The 23,999-nt window shown below is 39.3% G+C and overlaps 1 protein-coding gene across 1 annotated transcript in view; it reads left to right on the top strand.

Moving 5' to 3' along the window:
* Dnah6 (dynein axonemal heavy chain 6) overlaps window positions 1-23,999 on the top strand; it is a 278,870-nt gene that overhangs the window by 96,935 nt on the left and 157,936 nt on the right. The window contains exons 27-33 of the mRNA XM_071601776.1: window positions 4,083-4,208; window positions 4,297-4,452; window positions 4,727-4,888; window positions 16,437-16,574; window positions 19,492-19,659; window positions 21,493-21,641; window positions 22,950-23,057. Coding sequence (XP_071457877.1) covers window positions 4,083-4,208; window positions 4,297-4,452; window positions 4,727-4,888; window positions 16,437-16,574; window positions 19,492-19,659; window positions 21,493-21,641; window positions 22,950-23,057 — 1,007 coding nt within the window. The remainder of the gene's footprint in view (window positions 1-4,082; window positions 4,209-4,296; window positions 4,453-4,726; window positions 4,889-16,436; window positions 16,575-19,491; window positions 19,660-21,492; window positions 21,642-22,949; window positions 23,058-23,999) is intronic.

Consider the following 23,999-nt stretch of genomic DNA (forward strand, 5'->3'; position numbering starts at 1 on the left):
CTTCAGTCCCTGTATGTCTTTTCCTATCAGATGAGTCTCCTATAGGAAGCATATTGTTGGATCATTTTTTTTTTCATCTGTCTACTAGCCTATGTCTTTTGATTGGTGAGTTTAAGCCATTAACATTTAGGGTCACTATTGAGATATGGTTTGTATTTCCAGCCATATTTGTTTATTTTTGTTATTTCAATCGATTTATTTTTCCTCTTTGATTAGTTTTTCCCACTGTTGATTTTCATTGTTATTTTTCATTTCCTCTTCATGTAATGTTTTGCCAAGGATGTTTTGAAGCGCCAGTTTTCTAGATGCAAATTCTTTTTAACTTTTGTTTATCATGAAAGGTTTTTATTTCATCTTCAAACCTGAAGCTTAATTTTGCTGGATACAAGATTCTTGGTTGGAACACATTATCTTTCAGCATTTGAAATATGTTGTTCCAGGATCTTCTAGCTTTCAGATCTTTGTTGAAAGATCAGCCGTTAACCTCATAGGTTTACCCCTAAATGTAATCTGCTTCCTTTCTCTTGTGGCTTTTAAAATTCTCTCCTTGTTCTGTATGTTGGACATTTTCATTATAATGTGTCTTGGTGTGGGTCTCTGGTGGTTTTGTACATTCGGCATCCTGTAGGATTCTAGGATTTGGATTTCTGTTTCATTCTTCATGTCTAGAAAGTTTTCTAAAATTATTTCATTGAACAGATTGCTCATTCCTTTGGTTTGGACCTCTATACCTTCCTCTATCCCAATAACTCTTAAATTTGGTCGTTTTATGCTATCCCATATTTCTTGGATGTTCTGCTCATGATTTCTTATCAGTCTCTTTGTGCTGTCTACACTCTTTTCGAGATGATATACTTTGTCTTCGTTGACTGATGTTCTGTCTTCTAAGTGTTCTACTCTTCTGGTGATACTCTCATTTGAGATTTTAATTTGGTTTATTATTTCCTTCATTTCCAGGATTTCTGTTTGGTTTTTTTGTATAACCTCTATCTCCCTGTAGAGTTGATCTTTTGCTTCTTGGACTTGTTTATGTAATTCATTGTCAAAGTGATCTTTCATTGTCTGCATTTGCTGTCTAATGTCTTCCTTGAGACTCCAGATCATCTGAACCATGTATATCCTGAAATCTTTATCTGACATTCTTTCTTCTATAGATGTTACCTCCTCTAATGTTGAATTGCCCTGCATTGTTTGTGGTCCTTTCTTTCCTTGTCTTTTCATGTTGCTCACGTTTCTTTCCAGCTCTGTATGACTTTTGTGTTATTGTTTTTTCCCCTATAGATTTGTATTGCTCTCATATAGTTCCGAGATCTCTCCTTTGTGATGGGAGACAATGTAAACAGTTCCCAATATCAACTATACATCATCTATGAGCTAGTTTCTGTTATTAATACATTTATAGTTAGTCTCTATGTTTAGAGATGTTGGATTCAATTATAATTTAAAATTTATTCATTAGTTTCATAAAATGCATAGTTTCTGGTGATGTATAGAGAACTGAGGGTCAGGCGTAGGACATTATGTTAAGGGGGAAAGATGAGAGGGTATGGGGCTAATATATGTTAGCTACTTTGGAGGAGAACTCTAATGAAGGAAGTTATTAGCAGGAAAATAGACAGGAGGTATTTTACAGTAGTTAAGTATATGGGAGGACAATAAAAGCATAGAAACAAACACCTATTTGCATTTAGTAAATTATACGTAATAGAAATAGTAACACTTGGGAGGTTGAGAAAGGAAGAGAATGAGGAAGAAAAGTAAAAAAAAGAAGAAGAAAAAAAGGGGGAGGAAAGAGATAGAGAGAAAGGAATGTAAAAAAGAGGAAAATAGAGAAGAAAAAGATAAAAAGAAAAAAGGAAAGAAGGGGGAAAATGCACTGTTAGAATTCTGTTTTCTTCTCTTCTAGTAGGTGGCGTTGTGCACTCCAGGTAGGGTCTCTGCCCTTAGGGTGGTGGAAGCAATCTGTGTGAAGCAGCTCTCTCTCACCTGCTGGGTGCCTCTCCAATCCTGGTCTCTTTGGGTAGCTTCCAATCTCTATCCCCCTCCCCTCTCCTGCCCACCAGGCCCCAATTGATGGGTGTCTTGTCCACAGCCCTGGGTTCACTCGGGGTGGGTGGCCCCTGGCTGCCCCGTGCTTCTGATCAACTGAGCGCTATCTCTGTGTTGGGTAGTCACCAAGTCATCACAGCTATGGAGAGGGGGAGTTGGAAACCGGCAACCTGTTCTGTCATATTCCCACGGAGAGCTGGTGAGAAAGGTTTTGAGTTATCACAGCTGCGTGGGGGGGGGGGGGCTGCGAATCACACACCTGTTCAGATGCCCATCGTGTTGTCAGCTACACCCGCCAAAAGTTGATGAGGTAGATTTTCCAAGATGGCAAGCACCTGTTTCCACGCCAGGGTGTCCAGAGAGGTGGAGGGAACTGGGCTGTTCCTACCCTACGTCCAGAATTCGGTCCTTGGTCTGGTGCTCTGCAGTGTTGTGGGTCACAGTCTGGCCCGCACCAGCCCTGAAGGATCAGTAACCCTGTGTCTCTGCGCTGCCAGAAATCCTCGGTTCTCAAAGTCCACCCGTCTTCCGGGGGGGGTTCCATCGCTACGCTGCTGGCCAGTATCCGTGGCAAAGAGCAACTCTGGTTTCCCCACGTCCTGGGCTGGGCTTGCAACAAACTGCTGTTTAAAATCCTGACACATGCTCCATAAAGCTTAAATTCATGAATGGGAGCCCCTGTGAGGGAAAACTTCCTACCACTCACTGGGAGTCACTCCAGTATGAGTGTTGGGTAGTCACCAAGTCATCACAGCTGTGGAGAGGGGGAGTTGGAAACTTCACCATCTTGGAACCCAAACATTTTTTCTTCATTCTTCTTTAAGACTGAGTAATATTCCATTATGTTTATATACCACAATTTCTTTATCTACTTATCTGTGGAAGGGCATCTAGGTTGGTTCCATAGTTCAGCTATTGTGAATTGAACTATAAAAATTGATATGAATGCATCACTGTAATATGCTAACTTTTAAGTCCACTCATAGTGGATTAAAGTTTTAAATGTAAGACCTGAAACTGTCAAACTCAAAGTAGAAAACAGGGAAAAAGCTTCAAGGCATGGGCCTTGGCCTTTATTTGTTGGACACAATAACAAAAGCATAGGTAACGAGTGGGATGGCATCAACAAACAGACAAAAGAGCTTTTTGTGGCAAAGGAAACACTTCAGAGTGAGAAGGCAACCTAGATAACAGGAAAAAAAAAACATTTGCAAACTATATATCTTACAAGAACCTAGACCTAATCTTTAACGCAAATTCAATTACATTTCCAAGCAATATTGCAGTTTTTAAGATTCACCCTTAAAACAGAAAAAGGAGAGAAAAACTTTCTTGAAATAAGAGAAATTACTCTCATGAATGTCCTCAGTGAAATTTCATCTCCAGAGCTGTAGGAAGGGGAAATGACCCACCAGAGAAAACTCCATTAACCTCTATGTAGTGGTGGCATCTGATTAGGGTTGTGAGTGAAAATTCAAACCAGCTGGGCAAGACCTTCAGTGGCACCACTCTTTGTAAACAATTTAACAACTTAGGTGAGAATCAGGAGCTAAAATTTTCAAAAAATGTTTTTCTTTAATCATCCATTGGCCTGATTAAAATGCTTAGGTGTCCTGATTATCAATAAAAAAAAAAACTCTCCCTGAATATGAAGAGCATTACCTTTAACTACATCCAATTTTTAGACAGAACTGTCTTCCTTCGAGACTTCATAGTAGTTAAGAGTATGGTCTCACTTTCCTTGAAGCAAATGTCTATTCAAGTTTCATTTTGCTACTTCATAACTGTTTGATTGTCATCAAGTAGCTTTACTTTCTTTCAGTTTCCTCAAATGTAAAATGGGAGTAAAGACAGTTTATACTTCACATAAGTCTTATGGAAATTAAATGAGTTAATGCATTGTTTGGTCAAAGAACTATAAATTTTTAAAACTAGATGATTTTAGGAAATGTGTAATTTTAATAGTAAAAATATGTGTATGCAAGATAATGTTGAAAATTCACTATGACAATGACTTTTTTTTTAATTTGTAGAGATTAAATGCCCTGGCTACAGTAGTTCGAGGCAGTCTACCTAAATTGCACAGAAATATCATAACTGCATTGATCACTATTGATGTGCATGCAAGAGATATAGTCACTGAGCTTGTTAACGCCAAGGTAAATGTTTCATTTAAAAGTAAGATCACATACTTCTTCCTGAAATTATTGTGTCTAATATATATTTCATCCATAATCACTTATGTAGGTAGACAAAGTTGAATCCTTTGACTGGCAGAGACAACTGCGCTATTATTGGGATGTAGACATAGACAATTGTGTGGCTAGAATGGCACTATCTCAGTACACTTATGGCTATGAATATTTGGGAGCATGCCCAAGATTGGTTATTACTCCTCTCACGGTGAGTGACTGATCACTTAGGTTAATATTGATACAAGTGCTTTTTTGTCAAAACAATGAGAAGTTTCATCTAACAATTTTAAAGGAATTTGCTGTGATACATCTTTGTAAAGCAGATATTTATATACTTTAATTATGTACATGGACCATTGAGTATACTTCAATTGTATAAAACCCTACATGGGAACCAGTGGCCCTCCTATAGAAAGGAAATGACATAAATTTGTAGCTAAAGTCAATTCCCTTCAATGATGACAATTTATTAATTTCTTCAGGATCGCTGCTATCTTTGCCTCATGGGGGCTTTGCAGCTTGACCTAGGAGGTGCACCAGCTGGTCCTGCTGGCACTGGAAAAACAGAGACCACCAAAGACCTAGCAAAAGCTCTTGCCATCCAGTGTGTGGTCTTTAACTGTTCTGATGGTTTGGACTACAAGGTACATTTCCCTTATCTGAATTCTAACGTTAAGTGTTTTGTGTGGCTTTCAATATTTGCAACACAACATAACAAAACAAGGAAACAATGAGGTTATGTCAAATAACGGAAATGAAGCAGGGCAAAGAATGGTTAAAAGTGGAAAAAGAGAACAAGGAAGAAGAATCAATCTACATTCAGACTATTGCAGTATGTTATTTTGCTTGTAATATTTTACGAAAATCTAGCCTTACATAGATATGTATTCTTTAAAGAGACAAATATTTTAATAATGCTTTAGGTAAATTGTCAATATTATTTGAAATTATATCAAAACTTGATGAAGAATGGTTTCTTAATGGTAATTTACAGTGTAAAAACTGAAACCATATCAGTGATGCTTTTCTACTCTGTACTCTGATGAGAGAAGAAGATTGGAAAAGGCAAATAACACCTTAGTGTTATTATAAGAACACCTGGATTTTGCAGACTGCTGAAAAAAACTTTTTGACTTACAGGAATACTTATTTGTTTTCACTTCTTCTGATAGTTGCTTTTAAAACATAAATTTATTTCTGTATTTGCAATACATTAGTGGTGAACATGATCTGCCAGTTCATTAAATAAGACTTTGTTCAGTACAACCTGCCAACTTTCTGTTCCACTTTCACATTTCTTTTCACTTCCAAGGCTGATGAAATTTACATACTATTTTAAAAGTATAGTTATGTTGTCTTTGTTTTGTCTAGGGGTTGAATATAAAAATGTAAACCCTTAGCACAGCACAATCAAGAATATAGTTCATCACGGAATTTAACAGAATATTAAACCCATAGAAAAGAGCCAACACACCATCATGAAACCTCGGCCATTCAAAGAAAGCATTCCAAGTATCAGGGCTAATAGATTTTTTTTTCATTTCTATTCTACTCTCTCTGCTTCTTTTTAAAACAGTGTCTTTCTAACTTTAGTATGTGTATGAATCCTCGGGCTTAACATCTCCTTCTCCCTGCCAACCAGAGTAACTGCTACATCATTACCACTGACAGCTTCAGGCAGGCTGTCCTTCAGCCTGATAGACAAGTATTATTAGGGTATGCATTATAGAATTGTTTCTGCTTTCCACACCTAATTCAGAGTGGTGTGGATTGATTTGTGTCTTCCTAAAAGATGTTCAAGGCCTAACACCTTGCATGTGTGAACATTACCTGATTTGGGGATAGAAATCTTCACAGATATAATCTAGTTAAAATGGGATCCTACTGGAACTGGATGAACTAGTGTCCTTATGAGAAGAGGCAAATGTGACAGTGGTCACACAGAGAGAGGAACACCATGTGAAGGTACACAGAGGCATAGATTAGAGTGATGCAGTGCAAGCCAAGGAATGCCAAAGATTACCTGCAAGTACTAGAATCTAGAGTCAAGGAAATGTCTTCCCTTGAGCTTTTGTAGTAAATGTGGCTTTGCCAATACTTTGGGTTCAAGTATGTAGCTCCCAGAACTGTAAAAGAATAGATTTCTGTAGCTTTCACCACCCAGTTTATGCAAATTGTCACAGCAGTCCTAGAAAACTAATATACAGCCCAAAATTCTTATTATTAAATGTTCCCCAAAATTTCCTAATGTAAACCCAAATCCTGTAACTCCTCCCAAGGCTCCTTTACTAAGACAACCCACAGTTCCCTCATGGTTTCCAAGGTTCCCCATAATGTGTGATCTCACTTGTTGAAATAAATAATATGCCCAATTGTGTTTGACTATAGGTGTGTTTCTGGCTTTCACTTATAAGCACTGAGTCCTTTACATGGGAAGAGAAGAATTAGAAACTGCCTGACTTGCAAAAGTGTTTATTTCCCAGTCAGTCAGTGGAAATGTTCCTTTGTTCAAAATTAGTATTTGGAATTTTTCCTTTGCTTGACAGGCTGGAGGTTTTCACATTCTGGGGAAGTATACCAGAATTAAGATTTAGTATGAATGAGAGCATGGAAGCTACTAGGACCTATTGGGTCTTTGTACATGTGGCGCTTGACTTAGTGAATACAGCCATAAGGAGGCTAAATTTCAAAACCTCGCTTTCCTCCTCTCCTAGGCACAAACTACACAAACAGGAGTGAAGGAAAGAGGATCTTTTGTGGAGGACATATAGAAATGAAGAACCAGTGTGACCACCGCCATGTTCTCAAGAGATAAATTATAGCAAAGAGTCTATATCAAAGATAAAGATCTAGAATTTTCTTTTTTACTTCCTTTAAAACTGTCCATTCACAAATATTCCTTGAGAAATCTTTATGTACTCCAGGAAGTAAGCATAATCTCACATACAAAGACCATTGCCCTGGAGTGGCCTCCCACTCTTATAGAAGAGTTGTTCAATTTTGTTGTCTAGAATACCAACTTGATCATTAGTACTATCCATTCTACCATTCCGTGCACCCATTTAATTCTCCATTTAATTTTTTATCATGGTTATAGTATTATTAATATTCAAGAACTATTTCTAATCTTTGACAAATTTGTTTTTAGAGCATATGATTTTATGCTTTAAAGTACAGTTTCCTCTCAGATCTCAAGGATGCCATGTGAGTTTTCAATATTCTGTTCTGTTCGATAAATTATCTCCATTTTTACCAGCATTGCTCATTCAGTTCATCCTTTTCATTCCTTCTTTTTCTTGATATTGATTTCTCTCTTTTTTTTTATTTTTAATTTTTTATTGTGGGTTGTCCAAAACATTACAAATTTCTTGACATATCATATTCCACACTTTGATTCAAGTGGGTTATGAACTCCCACCTTCACCCCATACACAGATTGCAGAATCACATCAGTTACACATCCATTGATTTACATATTGCCATACTAGTGTCTGTTGTGCTCCGCTGCCTTTCCCATCCTCCACACTCCCCCCTCCCCACCTCTCCCCTCCCCTCCCCTCCTCTCTCTCTACCCCCTCCACTGTATAACCATGAGGGTCTCCTTCCATTACCATGCAATTTCCCTTCACTCTCCCTTTCCCTCCCACCTCTCATCCCTGTTAAATGTTAATCTTCCTCTCCTGCTCTTCGTCCCTACTCTGATCTTAGTTACTCTCCTTATATCAAAGAAGACATTTGGCATTTGTTTTTTAGGGATTGGCTAGATTCACTTAGCATAATCTGCTCTAATGCCATCCATTTCCCTGTAAATTCTATGATTTTGTCATTTTTTAATGCAGAGTAATACTCCATTGTGTATAAATGCCACATTTTTTTTATCCATTCTTCTATTGAAGGGCATCTAGGTTGGTTCCACAGTCTTGCTATTGTGAACTGTGCTGCTATGAACATCGATGTAGCAGTGTCCCTGTAGCATGCTCTTTTTAGGTCTTTAGGGAATAGACCAAGAAGGGGAATAGCTGGGTCAAATGGTGGCTCCATTCCCAGCTTTCCAAGAAATCTCCATACTGCTTTCCAAATTGGCTGCACCAATCTGCAGTCCCACCAGCAATGTACAAGTGTACCCTTTTCCCCACATCCTCGCCAGCACTTGTTGTTGTTTGACTTCATAATGGCTGCCAATCTTACTGGAGTGAGATGGTATCTTAGGGTGGTTTTGATTTGCATTTCTCTGACAGCTAGAGATGTTGAGCATTTTTTCATGTACTTGTTGATTGACTGTATGTCCTCCTCTGAGAAGTGTCTGTTCAGGTCCTTGGCCCATTTGTTGATTGGGTTGTTTGTTCTCTTATTGTCTAATTTTTTGAGTTCTTTGTATACTCTGGATATTAGGGCTCTATCTGAAGTGTGAGGAGTAAAGATTTGTTCCCAGGGTGTAGGCTCCCTATTTACCTCTCTTATTGTTTCTTTTGCTGAGAAAAAACTTTTTAGTTTGAGTAAGTCCCATTTGTTGATTCTAGTTATTAACTTTTGTGCTATGGGTGTCCTATTGAGGAATTTGGAGCCCGACCCCACAGTATGTAGATCGTAGCCAACTTTTTCTTCTATCAGACGGCGCCTCTCTGATTTGATATCAAGCTCCTTGATCCATTTTGAATTCACTTTTGTGCATGGCGAGAGAAAGGGATTCAGTTTCATTTTGTTGCATATGGATTTCCAGTTTTCCCAGCACCATTTGTTGAAGATGCTATCCTTCCTCCATTGCATGCTTTTAGCCCCTTTATCAAATATAAGATAGTTGTAGTTTTGTGGATTGGTTTCTGTGTCCTCTATTCTGTACCATTGGTCCACCCGCCTGTTTTGGTACCAGTACCATGCTGTTTTTGTTACTATTGCTCTGTAGTATAGTTTGAAGTCTGGTATGGCTATACCGCCTGATTCACACTTCCTGCTTAGCATTGTTTTTGCTATTCTGGGTATTTTATTTTTCCATATGAATTTCATGATTGCTTTCTCTATTTCTACAAGAAATGCCGTTGGGATTTTGATTGACATTGCATTAAACCTATAGAGAACTTTTGGTAATATCGCCATTTTGATGATGTTAGTTCTGCCTATCCATGAACAGGGTATATTTTTCCATCTTCTAAGATCTTCTTCTATTTCTCTCTTTAGGGTTCTGTAGTTTTCATTGTATAAGTCTTTCACCTTTTTGTTAGGTTGATTCCCAAGTATTTTATTTTTTTTTGAAGATATTTTGAATGGAGTGGTTGTCCTCATTTCCATTTCAGAGGATTTGTCACTGATATACAGGAATGCCTTTGATTTATGTGTGTTGATTTTATATCCTGCCACTTTGCTGAATTCATTTATTAGCTCTAATAGTTTCTTTGTAGAGCCTTTTGGGTCTGCTAGGTATAGAATCATATCATCTGCAAATAGTGATAATTTAAGTTCTTCTTTTCCTATTTTTATGCCTTTAATTTCTTTCGTCTGTCTAATTGCTCTGGCCAGTGTTTCGAGAACTATGTTGTACAGAAGTGGAGAGAGAGGGCATCCCTGTCTTGTTCCAGATTTTAGAGGGAATGCCTTCAGTTTTTCTCCATTCAGAATGATGCTAGCCTGAGGCTTAGCATAGATTGCTTTTACAATATTGAGGTATGTTCCTGTTATCCCTAGTTTTTCTAGAGTTTTGAACATAATGGGATGCTGTACTTTGTCGAATGCTTTTTCCGCATCTATCGAGATGATCATATGGTTCTTATTTTTAAGTCTATTGATGTGGTGAATAACATTTATTGATTTCTGTATATTGAACCAGCCTTGCATCCCAGGGATGAATCCTACTTGATCATGGTGTACAATTTTTTTGATATGTTTTTGTATCCGATTCGCCAGAATTTTATTGAGGATTTTTGCATCTAGGTTCATTAGAGATATTGGTCTGTAGTTTTCTTTCTTTGAAGTGTCTTTGTCTGGTTTAGGTATCAGGGTGATGTTGGCCTCATAGAATGAATTTGGAAGTTCTCCCTCTTTTTCTATTTCCTGAAGTAGCTTGAAAAGTATTGGTATTAGTTCTTCTTTAAAGGTTTTGTAAAATTCTGCTGTATACCCATCCGGTCCTGGACTTTTCTTAGTTGGTAGTCTTTTGATGGTTTCTTCTATTTCCTCAATTGATATTGGTCTGTTTAGGTTGTCTATATCCTCCTGACTCAATCTGGGCAGATCATATGACTTAAGAAATTTATCTATGCCTTCACTATCTTCTAATTTATTGGAGTATAAGGATTCAAAATAGTTTTTGATTATCTTCTGTATTTCTGAAGTGTCTGTTGTGATATTGCCTTTTTCATCCCGTATGCTAGTAATTTGAGTTCTCCCTCTTCTTCTCTTCGCTAGCATCGCTAAGGGTCTGTCGATTTTGTTTATTTTTTCAAAGAACCAACTTTTAGTTTTGTCAATTTTTTCAATTGTTTCTTTTGTTTCCATTTCATTAATTTCAGCTTTGATTTTAATTATTTCTTGCCTTCTACTTCTTTTGCTGTTGTTTTGCTCTTCTTTTTCAAGGATTTTGAGATGAAGTATGAGATCATTTATTTGTTGGTTTTTTTCTTTTATTAAGGAATGAACTCCAAGCAATGAATTTTCCTCTTATAACTGCTTTCAATGTGTCCCATAGATTCCGATATGTTGTGTCTGTGTTTTCATTTATCTCTAAGAATTTTTTGATTTCCTCCTTGATGTCTTCTATAACCCATTGATCATTCAGTAACCTATTGTTCATTCTCCAAGTGATGTATGCTTTTTCCTTCCTTCTTTTATCGTTGATTTTCAGTTTCATTCCATTATGATCAGATAAGATGCATGGTATTATCTCTACTCCTTTATATTGTCTAAGAGTTGCCCTGTGACATAATATATGATCTATTTTTGAGAAGGATCCATGTGCTGCTGAGAAAAAAGTGTAACTGCTTGATGTTGGGTGGTATATTCTATATATGTCCATTAGGTCTAGGTTATTAATAGTGTTATTGAGTTCTATAGTTTCCTTATTCAACTTTTGTTTGGAAGATCTGTCCAGTGGCGAGAGAGGTGTGTTGAAGTCTCCCATGATTATGGTATGGTGGTCTATTAGACTCTTGAACTTGAGAAGAGTTTGTTTGACGAACATAGCTGCACCATTGTTTGGGGCATAAATATTTATGATTGTTATGTCTTGTTGGTGTATGGTTCCCTTAAGCAGTATGTAGTGTCCCTCTTTATCCCTTTTGATTAACTTTGGCTTGAAATCTATTTTATTTGATATGAGTATGGACACTCCTGCTTGTTTCCGAAGTCCATATGAGTGATATGATTTTTCCCAACCTTTCACCTTCAGCCTATGTAAGTCTTTTCCTATCAAATGCGTCTCCTGTAGGCAGCATATTGTTGGGTCTTGTTTTGTGATCCATTCTACTAGCCTGTGTCTCTTAATTGGTGAGTTTAAGCCATTAACATTTAGGGTTATTATTGAGATATGGGTTGTTCTTCCAGCCATATTTGTTTATTTCTGTTACTAAACATGGTTTGTTTTCCTCTTTGATTATTTTCCCCCCTTTACTGTCCTACCTCCCACTGTTGGTTTTCATTGTTATTTTCCATTTCCTCTTCCTGTAATGCTTTTGCGAGGATGTTTTGAAGAGATGGTTTTCTAGCTGAAAATTCTTTAAACTTTTGTTTATCGTGGAAGGTTTTAATTTCATCTTCCATCCTGAAGCTTAATTTCGCTGGATACACAATTCTTGGTTGGAACCCATTTTCTTTCAGTGTTTGAAATATGTTATTCCAGGATCTTCTAGCTTTCAGAGTCTGTGTTGAAAGATCAGCTGTTATCCTGATTGGCTTACCCTTAAATGTAATCTGCTTCCTTTCTCTTGTAGCTTTTAAAATTCTCTCCTTATTCTGTATGTTGGGCATCTTCATTATAATGTGGATCTCTTATGATTTTGCACATTCGGCGTCCTGTAGGCTTCTAGGATTTGGGATTCTGTCTCATTCTTCAAGTCTGGGAAGTTTTCTCATATTATTTCATTGAATAGACTGCTCATTCCTTTGGTTTGGAGCTCTGTACCTTCCTGTATCCCAACATTCCTGTATTCCTGACTCTTAAGTTTGGTCTCTTAATGTTATTCCATATTTCTTGGATGTTCTGCTCATGGTTTCTTAACAGTCTTGCTGAGCTGTCTATGTTCTTTTCCAGTTGAAATACTTTGTCTTCATTGTCTGATGTTCTATCTTCTAAGTGTTCTACTCTGCTGGTAGTATTCTCCATTGAGTTTTTAAGTTGGTTTATTGCTTCCTGCATTTCTAGGATTTCTGTTTGTTTGTTTTTTATAACCTCTATCTCCCTGTATAGTTGATCCTTTGCTTCCTGGATTTGTTTGCGTAATTCATTGTCGAAGTGATCTTTCATTGTCTGATTTTGCTGTTTAATGTCTTCCTTGATACTCCAGATCATCTGAAGCATGTATATCCTGAATTCTTTATCTGACATTCCATCTGCTGCAGCTGTTACCTCTTCTAAAGTTGCATTGACCTGCATTGCTTGTGGTCCTTTCTTTCCTTGTCTTTTCATACTGCTTGCGTATCTTTCCTGCAGGCGCGGGCGGCGGCTCTGCTCTCTCCTTATTCCAATTGGGGTGTCGTGGCTACCACGCCGGCAGGTCACTGGGCCTGTTCTGGGAGCTGGCGGCGGCTCTGTTCTGCCCCTACTCCAATTGGGGTGACGAGTGTACCACGCCGGCAGGCCACCGGGCCTGATCCGCCGGTCGGTTGCAGGTTTGCCTACCCTGCAGGCGCGGGCGGCGGCTCTACTCTGCCCCTACTCCAAATGGGGTGACGTGTCTGTCGTATCGGCAGGCCACTGGGCCTGTCCTGCTGGTCGGTCGCAGATCTGCCCACCTTTCGGGCACGGGTGGAGGCTCTGCTCTGCCCCTACTCCAATTGGGGTGTCGTGACTACCCCGCCTGCAGGACGCTGGGCCTGTTCCTGGCACGGGCGGCGACTCTGCTCTGCCCCTACTCCAATTAGGGTGGTGTGTGTACCACGCCGGCAGTCTCCTGGGCGTGATCCGCCGGTCTGTTGCAGGTCTGCCTACCTTGGAGGCACGGGCGGTGGATCTGCCCTGCCCCTCCTACCATGCCTGCGGACACCTGGGCCTGATCTTCAGGTTGGTCACAGGTCTGCTTACCCTGCGGGCACGGGTGGCGGTTCCGCTCCGCCCCCACTCCAATTGGGGTCACATGGCCACCACACCGGCAGGGCCTGATCCGGGCATGGGAGAAGGATCTGCTCTGCCCCTACTCCAGTTGGGGTGACGTGTGTACCACACTGGCAGGCCACTGGGCCTGACCCGCCAGGCTGTCACAGGTCTGTTTACCTTGCAAGCGCGAATGGCGGCTCTGCCCTGCTCCTCCTACCACGCCCATGTACCACTGGGTCGCGGGTCTGCCCACCTTGCAGGTGCGGGTGGCGGCTCCGCTCCGCCCCCCCTCCAATTGGGGTCACGCGGTCACCACACTGGCGAGGCGCTGGGCCTGCTCCGGGTGCTGGCAGCGGCCCGGCTCCTCCCCTCTGGCTCGACGACAAATTGAGGAGACTTGGGTGTCTGTGCCTCACCCCCCCTACCAGGAGACCAACTGTTTATGTCGCCGCTGGTATTGATGAAGTTCTCTCCTCCGCCGCTTTCTGATGACATCAGATCTCTGCCATGTTGGTATCCTATGCGAATGGCAGCATTTCGTTCCCCTTGCCGGGCAACCAAAGCAACGGGTGAGTCCTGACCGGCCCTCAGCAGGACCCGGACAGAGAAGCAGTTTCCGCGGGCTCCTAGCCCCGGGCCAGGGAAGTTCCGGGAGCCGGAACTCGGCCGCTCCGTGCTCGGTGTAAGCTCCTATAAGAGTAGGCTCCAAGAAGCAGTCCCCGCAGGCTCAGTTCCGGGAGCCGGAATTCGGCCGCTTAGTGCTTGGTGTATGCTCTGATAGGAGCAGGGTCCAAGAAGCAGCCTCTGCAGGCTCCGCAGCCCTGGGCCAGGGCGGTTCCGTGAGCCGGAACTCGGCCACCCCGCGCTCAGTGTTCGCTCCGATAAGATCAGGTTCTAAGAAGCACCCAGGCACTGAACCCTAGCAATCTGTCTGCAAGCCGCAGGCGAATGGCAGCCTGAAATTACCTGTTCTATGGCTGAATGAGCTGCGGTCAGTCGAAAACAGGGATGGTGACGTCAGCTTTCCAACATGGTGGCTGCTGGCCTCCTCTGTGGTCTGACCGGTGTGGAGAACCGAGATGGACCGCTTCCTTCCCCCGTCTCGAACCCAGATTTCAGCCCTGAGTACGGTGCTTGCACGGCTGGCAGAAACTGCAGCGCTGTATCCCTGCGTCGCTATCTCCTCGTTTCCCAGTGCGCGCTGCAGACTCTAGCCGCGGGGCGATTTGCTGAATAAGCAGTGTTACCCTCCGTGCGACAAACCTCTCGCGTTTGAGTCCCCGTAGCTGATCCTCGTGCGATGGAAATCCTTCCTCCAGGTTCCGGAGCACCCCACTATTGCTGGAAATTCCTAACAAGATAGCCTTTAGCCGTCCTGACTTGTCATACTCCCACACAGTGAAGCAGCACACGGGGGCAATGCACTCCCCTCGCCGCCATCTTCCTAAATCTCTCTGATTTCTCTCAATTGTCTGTTGCTCTTCACTTTTCAGTTCAGAAGTATGGATTGGACTAGTGTGGGTAGCTTGTTTACTCAAAATGTCCTTCTCTGAATGAAGGAGCTATTGTGAGTATTGTAGAAGTATAGGATGTGTGGACAGCATGCTTCCCCAGTTTATGCAAATTGTCACAGCAGTCCTATGGAGAAGCCAAATATCAGGAAGCCCCTATTAAGTGTCAAATAAAAATTTTTCTTTCAAAGAGGTATATTTCAATGGAGTTTACCCTTGGATGGAGCTGTCTTTTCTTTATTATCTTTGAATTTCAATAACTAAAATAGAAATTTGAATTTATCTTTCTTTCCTGTCTCTTCTTCCTTTATCTCTCTAGCTAATGTCTTCTCCCAATAACTCCCCAAAGCAGATCTCTTTTCTAGAGAAGGCAGTACTTGAGTTTTAGCTTGGTAAAAGAAAGTCAGTACTGAAATCTCAAGAGTCCTGTTACAGAGAGATAAAGGACCCAAAAACCTGATTTTTCCAAGTGCTGATCTTTGGCTGATTTCCAAAGATTGCCCTAAAGCCTGTTCCTGATTTCCTTACATGTACTGATGTTGGGTTTGGAGTTTCTTGTAGGTACCACTAAAGGGCAGTTCTCCTCCCTCTCTGCCTTGGGTCTGCAATTTTCCCTTCTCAATTAGGCAATCTGTTTCCATGTATTTTCCATCTTCCAATAATTTTTTCAAAACTCTCTTCATACTACCAGTTTCCCTTTCTGTTATGTTTCTGTCAAACCTAATACAAGTATAGACACAGAAATGTAGAGAGATACACACATGTCCACCTGTCTTTCTACAATTTATGAGAATTAGAATAAGGTGAGGTAGTGCATGCTCAGTTGAACACCTAAGAGACAGAAAACCCATTAGCTCTGTTTTTAAAGAGATGGATAGTGCAACATGTATCAATCCAAAATTCAAGTCTCCAAAGAAATTGTACACTTTAGATAGCAGCAGTACATACTCATTTTCTTCTGTCATGAGGATTCTGCTATAGAAAAAAGCAAGAACCTGTACTTTAACCTGTGCAGTGATGCCTTCTGCTCAGTAGTAGTCATGTGCTGTCAACCACTAGAGTGCCTTTGAAAAATAACAAAAGCTTACATTAATAAAATTTTCTAAGGGTTTTTTTAAGTCGTTAAATTTTTGTCTTCCATGTCTTAGAGTCTTGAGAACCTGTCAAGTATTTGTGGAGATGAGTAGGATTATTTTAAAAAAGAAAGAAAATTGGTCAGATTATTTTGTTATTTAAAAGTAAAAATTAGATTCAAAGCTTGGAGAGAGGCAAAAAGATTTCTTGTAGAAAACTTCTTACATCTGACAGCCCACTATTTACTTAAAACCATTGCTTATTTGTAGATAACACCTCTTCTGTTTAATACTTCAGCTCAAAATTTAGCTTTTGAAGGAATTAAACTGTGTAATTCAAAGGTGAATGACTTTATTTTGATTTCAGATGATGGGGCGCTTCTTTAGTGGTTTGGCCCAGTCAGGAGCCTGGTGCTGCTTCGATGAATTTAATCGAATAGACATAGAAGTTTTGTCAGTGATTGCACAGCAACTCATCACCATTAGGAATGCCAAAGCCGCAAAAGTAAGGATTGGTCAATTCTCTATCTTAAGTTAGTAGCTAACACACAGCTTGTTGTATTTGAGGAAATAAAATTCTAGATTTAGCCTATCTAGTTCATATTTCTGGTTTAATTGATGAATGCTACAGCAACAGGACTTAATTGGATGAATTAATTCTGCATCCAAGCAACACAGAGAAAAATCAGTGCTGTGACGATACAGAGACTATGAGATTCAGTTCCATAGTAGTCTCATGCTGTCAACCTCCTAGAGTGCCTTTGAAAAATAACAAAAACTTACATAAATAAAATTTTCTAAGGTTTTTTTTTTAAAAGTCTTCAGATTTGTGTCTTCCATGTCTTAGAGTCTTTAAGAACCTGTGAAGCTCTTCCTCACATATTCACACCCTGTTCCTCTGCTCTCCACTTCCTTTTTCTCTCCTTTCACTTCCTTTTTTTGCGGGGAGGGGCATACTGGGAATTGAATTCAGGGGCACTCAACCACTGAGCCACATCTCCAGCCCTATTTTGTATTTTTAATTTAGAGACAGGGTCTAGCTGAGTTGCTTAGCACTTTGCTTTTTGCCAAGGCTGGCTTTGAACTCAAGATCCTCCTGCCTCAACCTACCAAGCCGGTGGGATTACAGGCATGTACCACTAAGCCGGCTCCCTGCCCTTCTTGTTTCTGTTTCTCTAAGATTGCCTCTTATGAACTTCACTGTCTTCATTATAGCCCCCAGGCTTAGCTTACTGCTGGTGGAAAAAATGGGTAGAAATCCTAGGAAATCCAAGAGGACCTTGGCACTCCAGAGCTCACTGGACTAGAAAATCTAAGGAGTATAGGGTCAAATGAATGTTTGTAGTAGTCTTGTTATTTAAAGTTTGTTTCAGCCACATATGAATATGTTTTGAACAAGGGGATATTGTAATGGAAGCTGATTGCAATGAAAGATGAGACCAAGACTCCTAATGCTCTGTATTGACCTTCTGAGCTTTAGTCACTGAAAGGCAGCAGTGACGCACAGCCCATACAAACCAAAATCCCTCCAAGCCCCTCAAGGGTCCCCCACTATTCCCTAGGCCCCTGTCAATAAAGCCTCAGATGTCCTCAAGCTCTATAAGTAAGGTTTTACCTGACAGAGCAGGGGACATTTCAACTCCCCCTCTGGAACAGGAACCACTCATATCAAAAGGGGCCCTGATAAAGAGTTGTTAAGTTTTTGGTTATTGTCTCTATAAAGAAACAAATTATAGAACAAATAAGAAGAAAACAAATGAGGAATTAGACTTTAATAACTGATAAAAAGTCATTGTGGTATACTTTACATTTATCTCATCTTTACACCAAACTTTTGTGTAGTATATGGTACTTTCTCAAAGTTATAGGTAAGAAGGATTAAAAGTTAAAAAAATATTTAGTAGACATCATAATACTAAGATACACACCTAAATCTATGTGACCCTGAAGTCTGAACTCCTTCATCTACCCACCCTCCTCCTTGCGACATACTCTGGGGATGTCTATATTAAAGACAAGGACTTTCAGATATAACCAGTAAATCATTATCATCCTGCTGAATAATTGAAAACAAAACTGGAGGAGGATGGGGAGCAAAGACCAGAGAAAATAGAAGCACTGCCAGCTCAAGAGCTACCATGTGAGGGTTAGGGAAAGTAGGAGGACTCTGAGATTAACCAACCTTATCCTCAGTTTCTAGTGGCCAGATGAAATACTTGGAGTGGGATGCATCCCCTGGTATAGAAGAAATAAAGCACAGAGATGGAGGATTTGAACAGCACATTTAGTCTTTTAACATCAGGAGAATTGGCCTCATCTAGCAACGACACATTGCCCTAGCTCTGCCCTGGTCTTTCCCTTATTCCTCGTGTTTGTTTTAGCACCTTCATACAGTGGCCCAACTAGAAACCCTGAATTTGCCTCTGTCTGTTATCAACCCAGAATCTAAAATGTCACCAAATTATATTAATTATACCTACTAGGTGCCTCTCATCCCCACTTAACACCTCTCAAATTCTGGCTTTCATCTTCTTGCTAGTGACAGTTCTTTAATAGACTCCCTGTCTGTAGTTTGTCCAACCTCTCCACTACCATCTTTGTTCCTATCACTCTGCTTACAAGAATCCTCTGTTTCCCCTCAACCAGGGGACTAAAACTAAATTCTTCAGTTTAGTGTGCAAGACTCTAAATGCCCAGGCCCCAACCTAGCTATACTTTTACTTTGTAGCAAAGTAGATTGCTGGTCATTCCTGGAACATGCAGGGCTCTTTCTTCCTCCTGCTCATTTTGCCAGGAAAGGCTGCTCCTGCTTATGTAGCTGAAATGTCCTTCTTAATTGTTCAGGTCTTAAGCAAACTGCCTCTCCCAAGGGAGGCTTTGCTCATACCTCCACTATAATATTTTTAGCACCATGTTGTCATACTGTCTAAGTCTGATGGCACACAACAAACCTAGAGCTTCTCAAGAGTCAAGTTTCCTTCAGCTTTGTGCCTCCATGGCTAACTTAGAGCCTCATCCACAATAAGTGCTTAACAAGCCTCTGCTGTTGAATGAAAGTGAAAAGGCACCAAAGATTAAGAATAGATTAGAATTTCTTGGAAAATACCAGAAAGTGGGAGTGGAGAACGTTTAGTGACAGTTGAACTGAAGAGTCTAAGCAAAAGATATTGAGGCCTAGAAGATTTCAGGATTGGACCAGGAAAGAAGAGAAATATTGGTCAAGGAAGGGGCAGGGAAGCAGAGAATATGAAACACTGAACCCAGAGATTGGAAGTAGGTAGAATAGAATCAGAAGAGAAATGCTCCCTGTTGTCCCAACAACAGGATTCAGTAGTCTTTGCTTGAATGTTTCATGCTCAGTTATTATGTGAGAATTTACAAATGCCTGGAGAAGGGTTAATTTATACTTTCTTTTTAAATAGCTCTCTAGATTCATGTTTGAGGGAAGAGAAATAAAGTTGGTTATGACTTGTGCAGCCTTCATCACAATGAATCCTGGATATGCTGGCAGAACCGAGTTGCCAGATAATTTGAAGGCTCTATTTAGACCAATGGCAATGATGGTTCCAAATTATGCTTTGATTGCAGAGGTAAGCTTTCTATTTTTTTTTATTATTAAGAAGCAAAATTTTCAACGTGATTTCTTTTATTGTAGATATGATTGTTATCACATAGAATGTTTATTCTGCATGCTTGGTTTTGGTAGTTGTTTTTTGCTGCAATTATAGTAGGCCCTTAAAACTGGAATAAATCCATGAGTTTCATTAACCAGTTCATTTGTGGTTTTATCAGTTCATCTCTAGGAGTTAAAATGTAAGTATTGGTTCTTGAAATACTATATTATTCTCACTTCCCTTTATGCATTTTTGTTGTTGTTAGAATCAAGGAATGCTGAGTAGAAACTATATTAATCAATATGATGGAAGGATTGGTTTGTCAGTCTATAATAATTAGTAAGAAAACAGTAATCACTAATAAATTAATTGTGATATTGTTTGTTCTACCTTTATCTAACAAGACATATTTTATTTCTAATTTCAATGGTATTTATTCCTTAATACTAGCTAAGAATAAATGTTCTTAAGTATCATATTTATTTTTCAAGGAACTTGGATTAAGGTACGGTCTGTATGCAATAAAGGGCACAGGCTCACAAGGGTAAAACTCAGTGAATTCTTACACATGTATTCATCTGTCTGACCACCAAGACCAAAATATTGTCAGACTCCAGGAGGCCCCTTATGTTCAGCACTGCTTTTCATAACGAGACACCACTCTTTCTTTTAAGAATGGAATTTCTTAGAAAACACAGATTATTCCTATAGCTAATAAATTCCTTTGATAACAGATAATTTAAAATATTCTCTATAAAGTTAAGGTAATTGATTAACATCAGAATAGACCATGCCAAGTCCTGTCATTGCAAGAATTACAGCTCAAAAGCTCAGTATCCTCAATAACTTTTGTAGGCATGGTGGGGTGGGGAAAGCAGTTAAGATGGGTGTTGGCTTCACTATGATTCTCTCTGTGGACATGGATGATTATTTCTTGCTCATTGTCCCACCTGGTAGAAACTAAACTGGGTTTAAAGCCCAGTGCAATATATTTTTTTCATCTCATATTTTGTACTATTGCTGTTAGTCAGTATTGAGGGGGCAAATTTAAAAATCTCATCTTCTGAATGTTACTCCTCTTGTTACAGATTGAGAATAGTCAGAGTCTGTCATCAATAAACATTTTTATCACCTGTGTGCAAAACACTGCAAATCAGTAATTAAAAGCAGTAAACAAAACAGACCTTGTAAGACATCTATTCATCCTTCAAATTCTGCAGTGGTTAGGGCAGATTATGGGTAAAAGGAAGGGTCCATTTCTACCTCCACTGTCAAAGATGTCAGGCTTTATTCAACTAATTTAACCAAGGATGCAGAAATTTTTCAGGAGCAAGGTAGTCTTATAGGGAGAAGCTACAAATCTTTATGTAGCTTCCCTTGATTCCCAGGGAACCTAAAGAGAGCAAGTGGCCATCACTGGTACTCTCCACCAAGGTGGCCTTTTTGTCAGATTAGAGAAGTCCAATTCTTGATTTTGTACTCAGGAGTTACGATACCATCCAACCTCTATTTGTACATTTCCAAAAATTGAACTCTGCTATTCCTTGAACTAAAAGTCACCAAGCCCACATCTTCATTTATACAGAGAAAGAAAATCAATTTCCTGCTATTACCTATAATATTCTACCTGACCCCTTATTGTGGCCCTGAAAATTCTTTTCCCTTCACTCTTCACATGTCTTTATTAAATAATATAAAAACATTAAAAGGCATGAAGTCAAGAAGTTGATTTTTAATATATTGGTATCATACTAATATATTGTCATCAATACAATATAAGAAGTATTGTGTTAAATTTTTCTGTTCTAGGTAATCCTATATTCTGAAGGATTTGAATCCAGTAAAACATTAGCAAGAAAAATGACCCAGATGTATAAGCTTTGCAGTGAACAGCTCTCTCAACAGGATCACTATGATTTTGGCATGAGAGCTGTGAAGTCTGTATTGGTCATGGCTGGGTAAGAAACCAAATTAATTGAGAGTGAAACTTCCAAACTCTGTAATCAAATGCATTAAGTGGGTCACTCACAGGAGGCTCTTACAGCAACACTTAATCCATAGCAAGTGACTAATAAATGTTATTGGCTGCTTTTGCAGCATTCTTCCTGTGACTCTCCCATGATATGTGACAGATCTTCACTGAGTCCCAATATGGTTGCTCTCCTGAATCCAACTAGGCTTCAGCTAAGTTTCATTTTCCCTAAAGTCATAGCATATATTGGGTTTTAGTGTACAAAAGCCTTTGATATCATCAGACAGGATGACAAGACTTAAAAAGCACATAGTTTGATATGCATATATGCTAAGGTGATTTATACGTGTTGCCTTAAAAATCCCCAAGAGTTGAAAGAAATTTTGTCATCCTATTTTCAGTTCAGGTTTATGCCATACATTCTATCTCTGTTTTTGCAGTGCAATCCAAGATTGGACTACATTCTAGTTTCTAGCAAGGCAAGAAAATGAGGAATTTTCAAACCCTAAGTTTTCTCTTTATAACTACCTGAAATGACAATATCTGGAATCCCCAACTTGCCTGGAGTCTTTTGGAGACTCTAGTCTTTCTAGTCCTTCCTCTCGGGAATGACTCACTGACTCAGGCTCAGAACGTCCAGGGCCCCTGTTGTGTGTGATCCTGTAGCTTTGCACAAATCTCTTTTGTCCTTTCTAGACTCCATTCTTTCTTTTATCCTCCTAGATTCAGTACATATCCTCTTTACAGGATTGCCAATAAGGGACTAGGGAACTAAGAGTTCAAATACACTGAACAAAAAGTTCAGTGGACAAAACTGACAAATATTCAGTCATCTATACAATGTGGTAAGGGCAAAATTGGGCTGTGCCAGTGGTTCACAAGAGTGTGAGATGGAAGATAGAAGACTTTCTAGAGAATAGAATAAGTGGGCTAGGTTTTGAAAGGTAAGTTAGAGTGGGCAAAAGAGCAAAGCAGGGCATTCTGGGCAGACAGGGAAAAAAAGTAACAAGATGAGAGTCAAGGTGATGCATTCAAGGAACTATAAGCTAAAGTTGGATAAAAGTCTGGGTTAATGGGGAAGGGCATTTGAGAAGATGTTCTTCTCATTCTCCTCAAGACTATGTATCCAGTGCAGAACTTAACATGTGATGTAATAGAGATGGATACATTTTGGAAATAGAATGGGAATCATCCTGCAGCTTTCTACAAGCAGAAGCCCTGGCCCATAATTCCGGAAAATCACATTCCATCTCATGTTTTCGGAACATAGTCTGAAATATTTCCTTGAATTTAGGTCTTTAAAAAGAGAGAACCCAGACCTAAGCGAAGATGTGGTTTTGATAAGAGCTTTACGAGACTCCAACTTGCCAAAATTTCTAACAGATGATGCTATTCTGTTCAGGTAAGTTTCTAGACGTCACAGAATAAAGCATAGCTACCATGTAGAGAAAAAGAATGGTCTTGTTTTCATTATTTCTAACAAATTAATAATTTCTCATCTTTTCTGAAGATATTTATAATACTAATTAAGAAATACTAGTTTACAATAAAGATACTCAACTTTTAGCATTATTCAAATCACTTTTTTTTTCAAAATATTGATCACCAGGCTGTGTGCAAATTAGCTTTTGGTAAAATACCTTATCTAAGAGAAATTTCTAGCCTAAAAAAATCAGGCTTGGTCTTAACATAAATGTTATTGCTCCTATCCATTTTTTTATTATTTAATTTTATGTTTCTCCAACTTATATATGTGTATAGTCTTAAAAACAAAATAGTTTTGCAAATTAGTCTCATTGAAAACAATTACCTGCCTTTTGCCAACTACTACTTCTAAATACAATCATTTTTCAACAATTTTATTTTGTTATTCCCCTTCATACATCTCAGTACCATGCTTATGTTGCTTCTTGATTTTTCAGTTTTAGATATTAAGTAATTAAAGTGAAATGAGGATATGCAATGCACTTTTTTCCTATCTACTCATCCTCTGTATGGCTAGATTATACTATGACTTGAGCTAAATAGCCAGTATTTTACAGAATTTTTTTAACTATATAAATATTACCCACTGCTGAACTATGTTTTCTTTTCTATTAATTTATTCAGTTTTTCTGTAGTTATTCATTGTCTTGGTTTATTAGTTTTTATATGTGTGTGTATAATTAGAAATACATACACATTTGCCTAGGGGATATTCCCAGAAACAAGTTCCCTGGGTTTGCACATTTTTAATTTTAATAGCTTTTATCAAATTGTCCTCCAGAGACATTTTATAATAATGTGTCCTAGAGTGGATCTGTTTCATAATAATGAGTCCTAATTATGTGTCTTGGAGTGGATC

The sequence above is a fragment of the Marmota flaviventris genome, chromosome 14 (genome assembly GCF_047511675.1).
Source record: "Marmota flaviventris isolate mMarFla1 chromosome 14, mMarFla1.hap1, whole genome shotgun sequence".
NCBI lineage: Eukaryota > Metazoa > Chordata > Mammalia > Rodentia > Sciuridae > Marmota > Marmota flaviventris.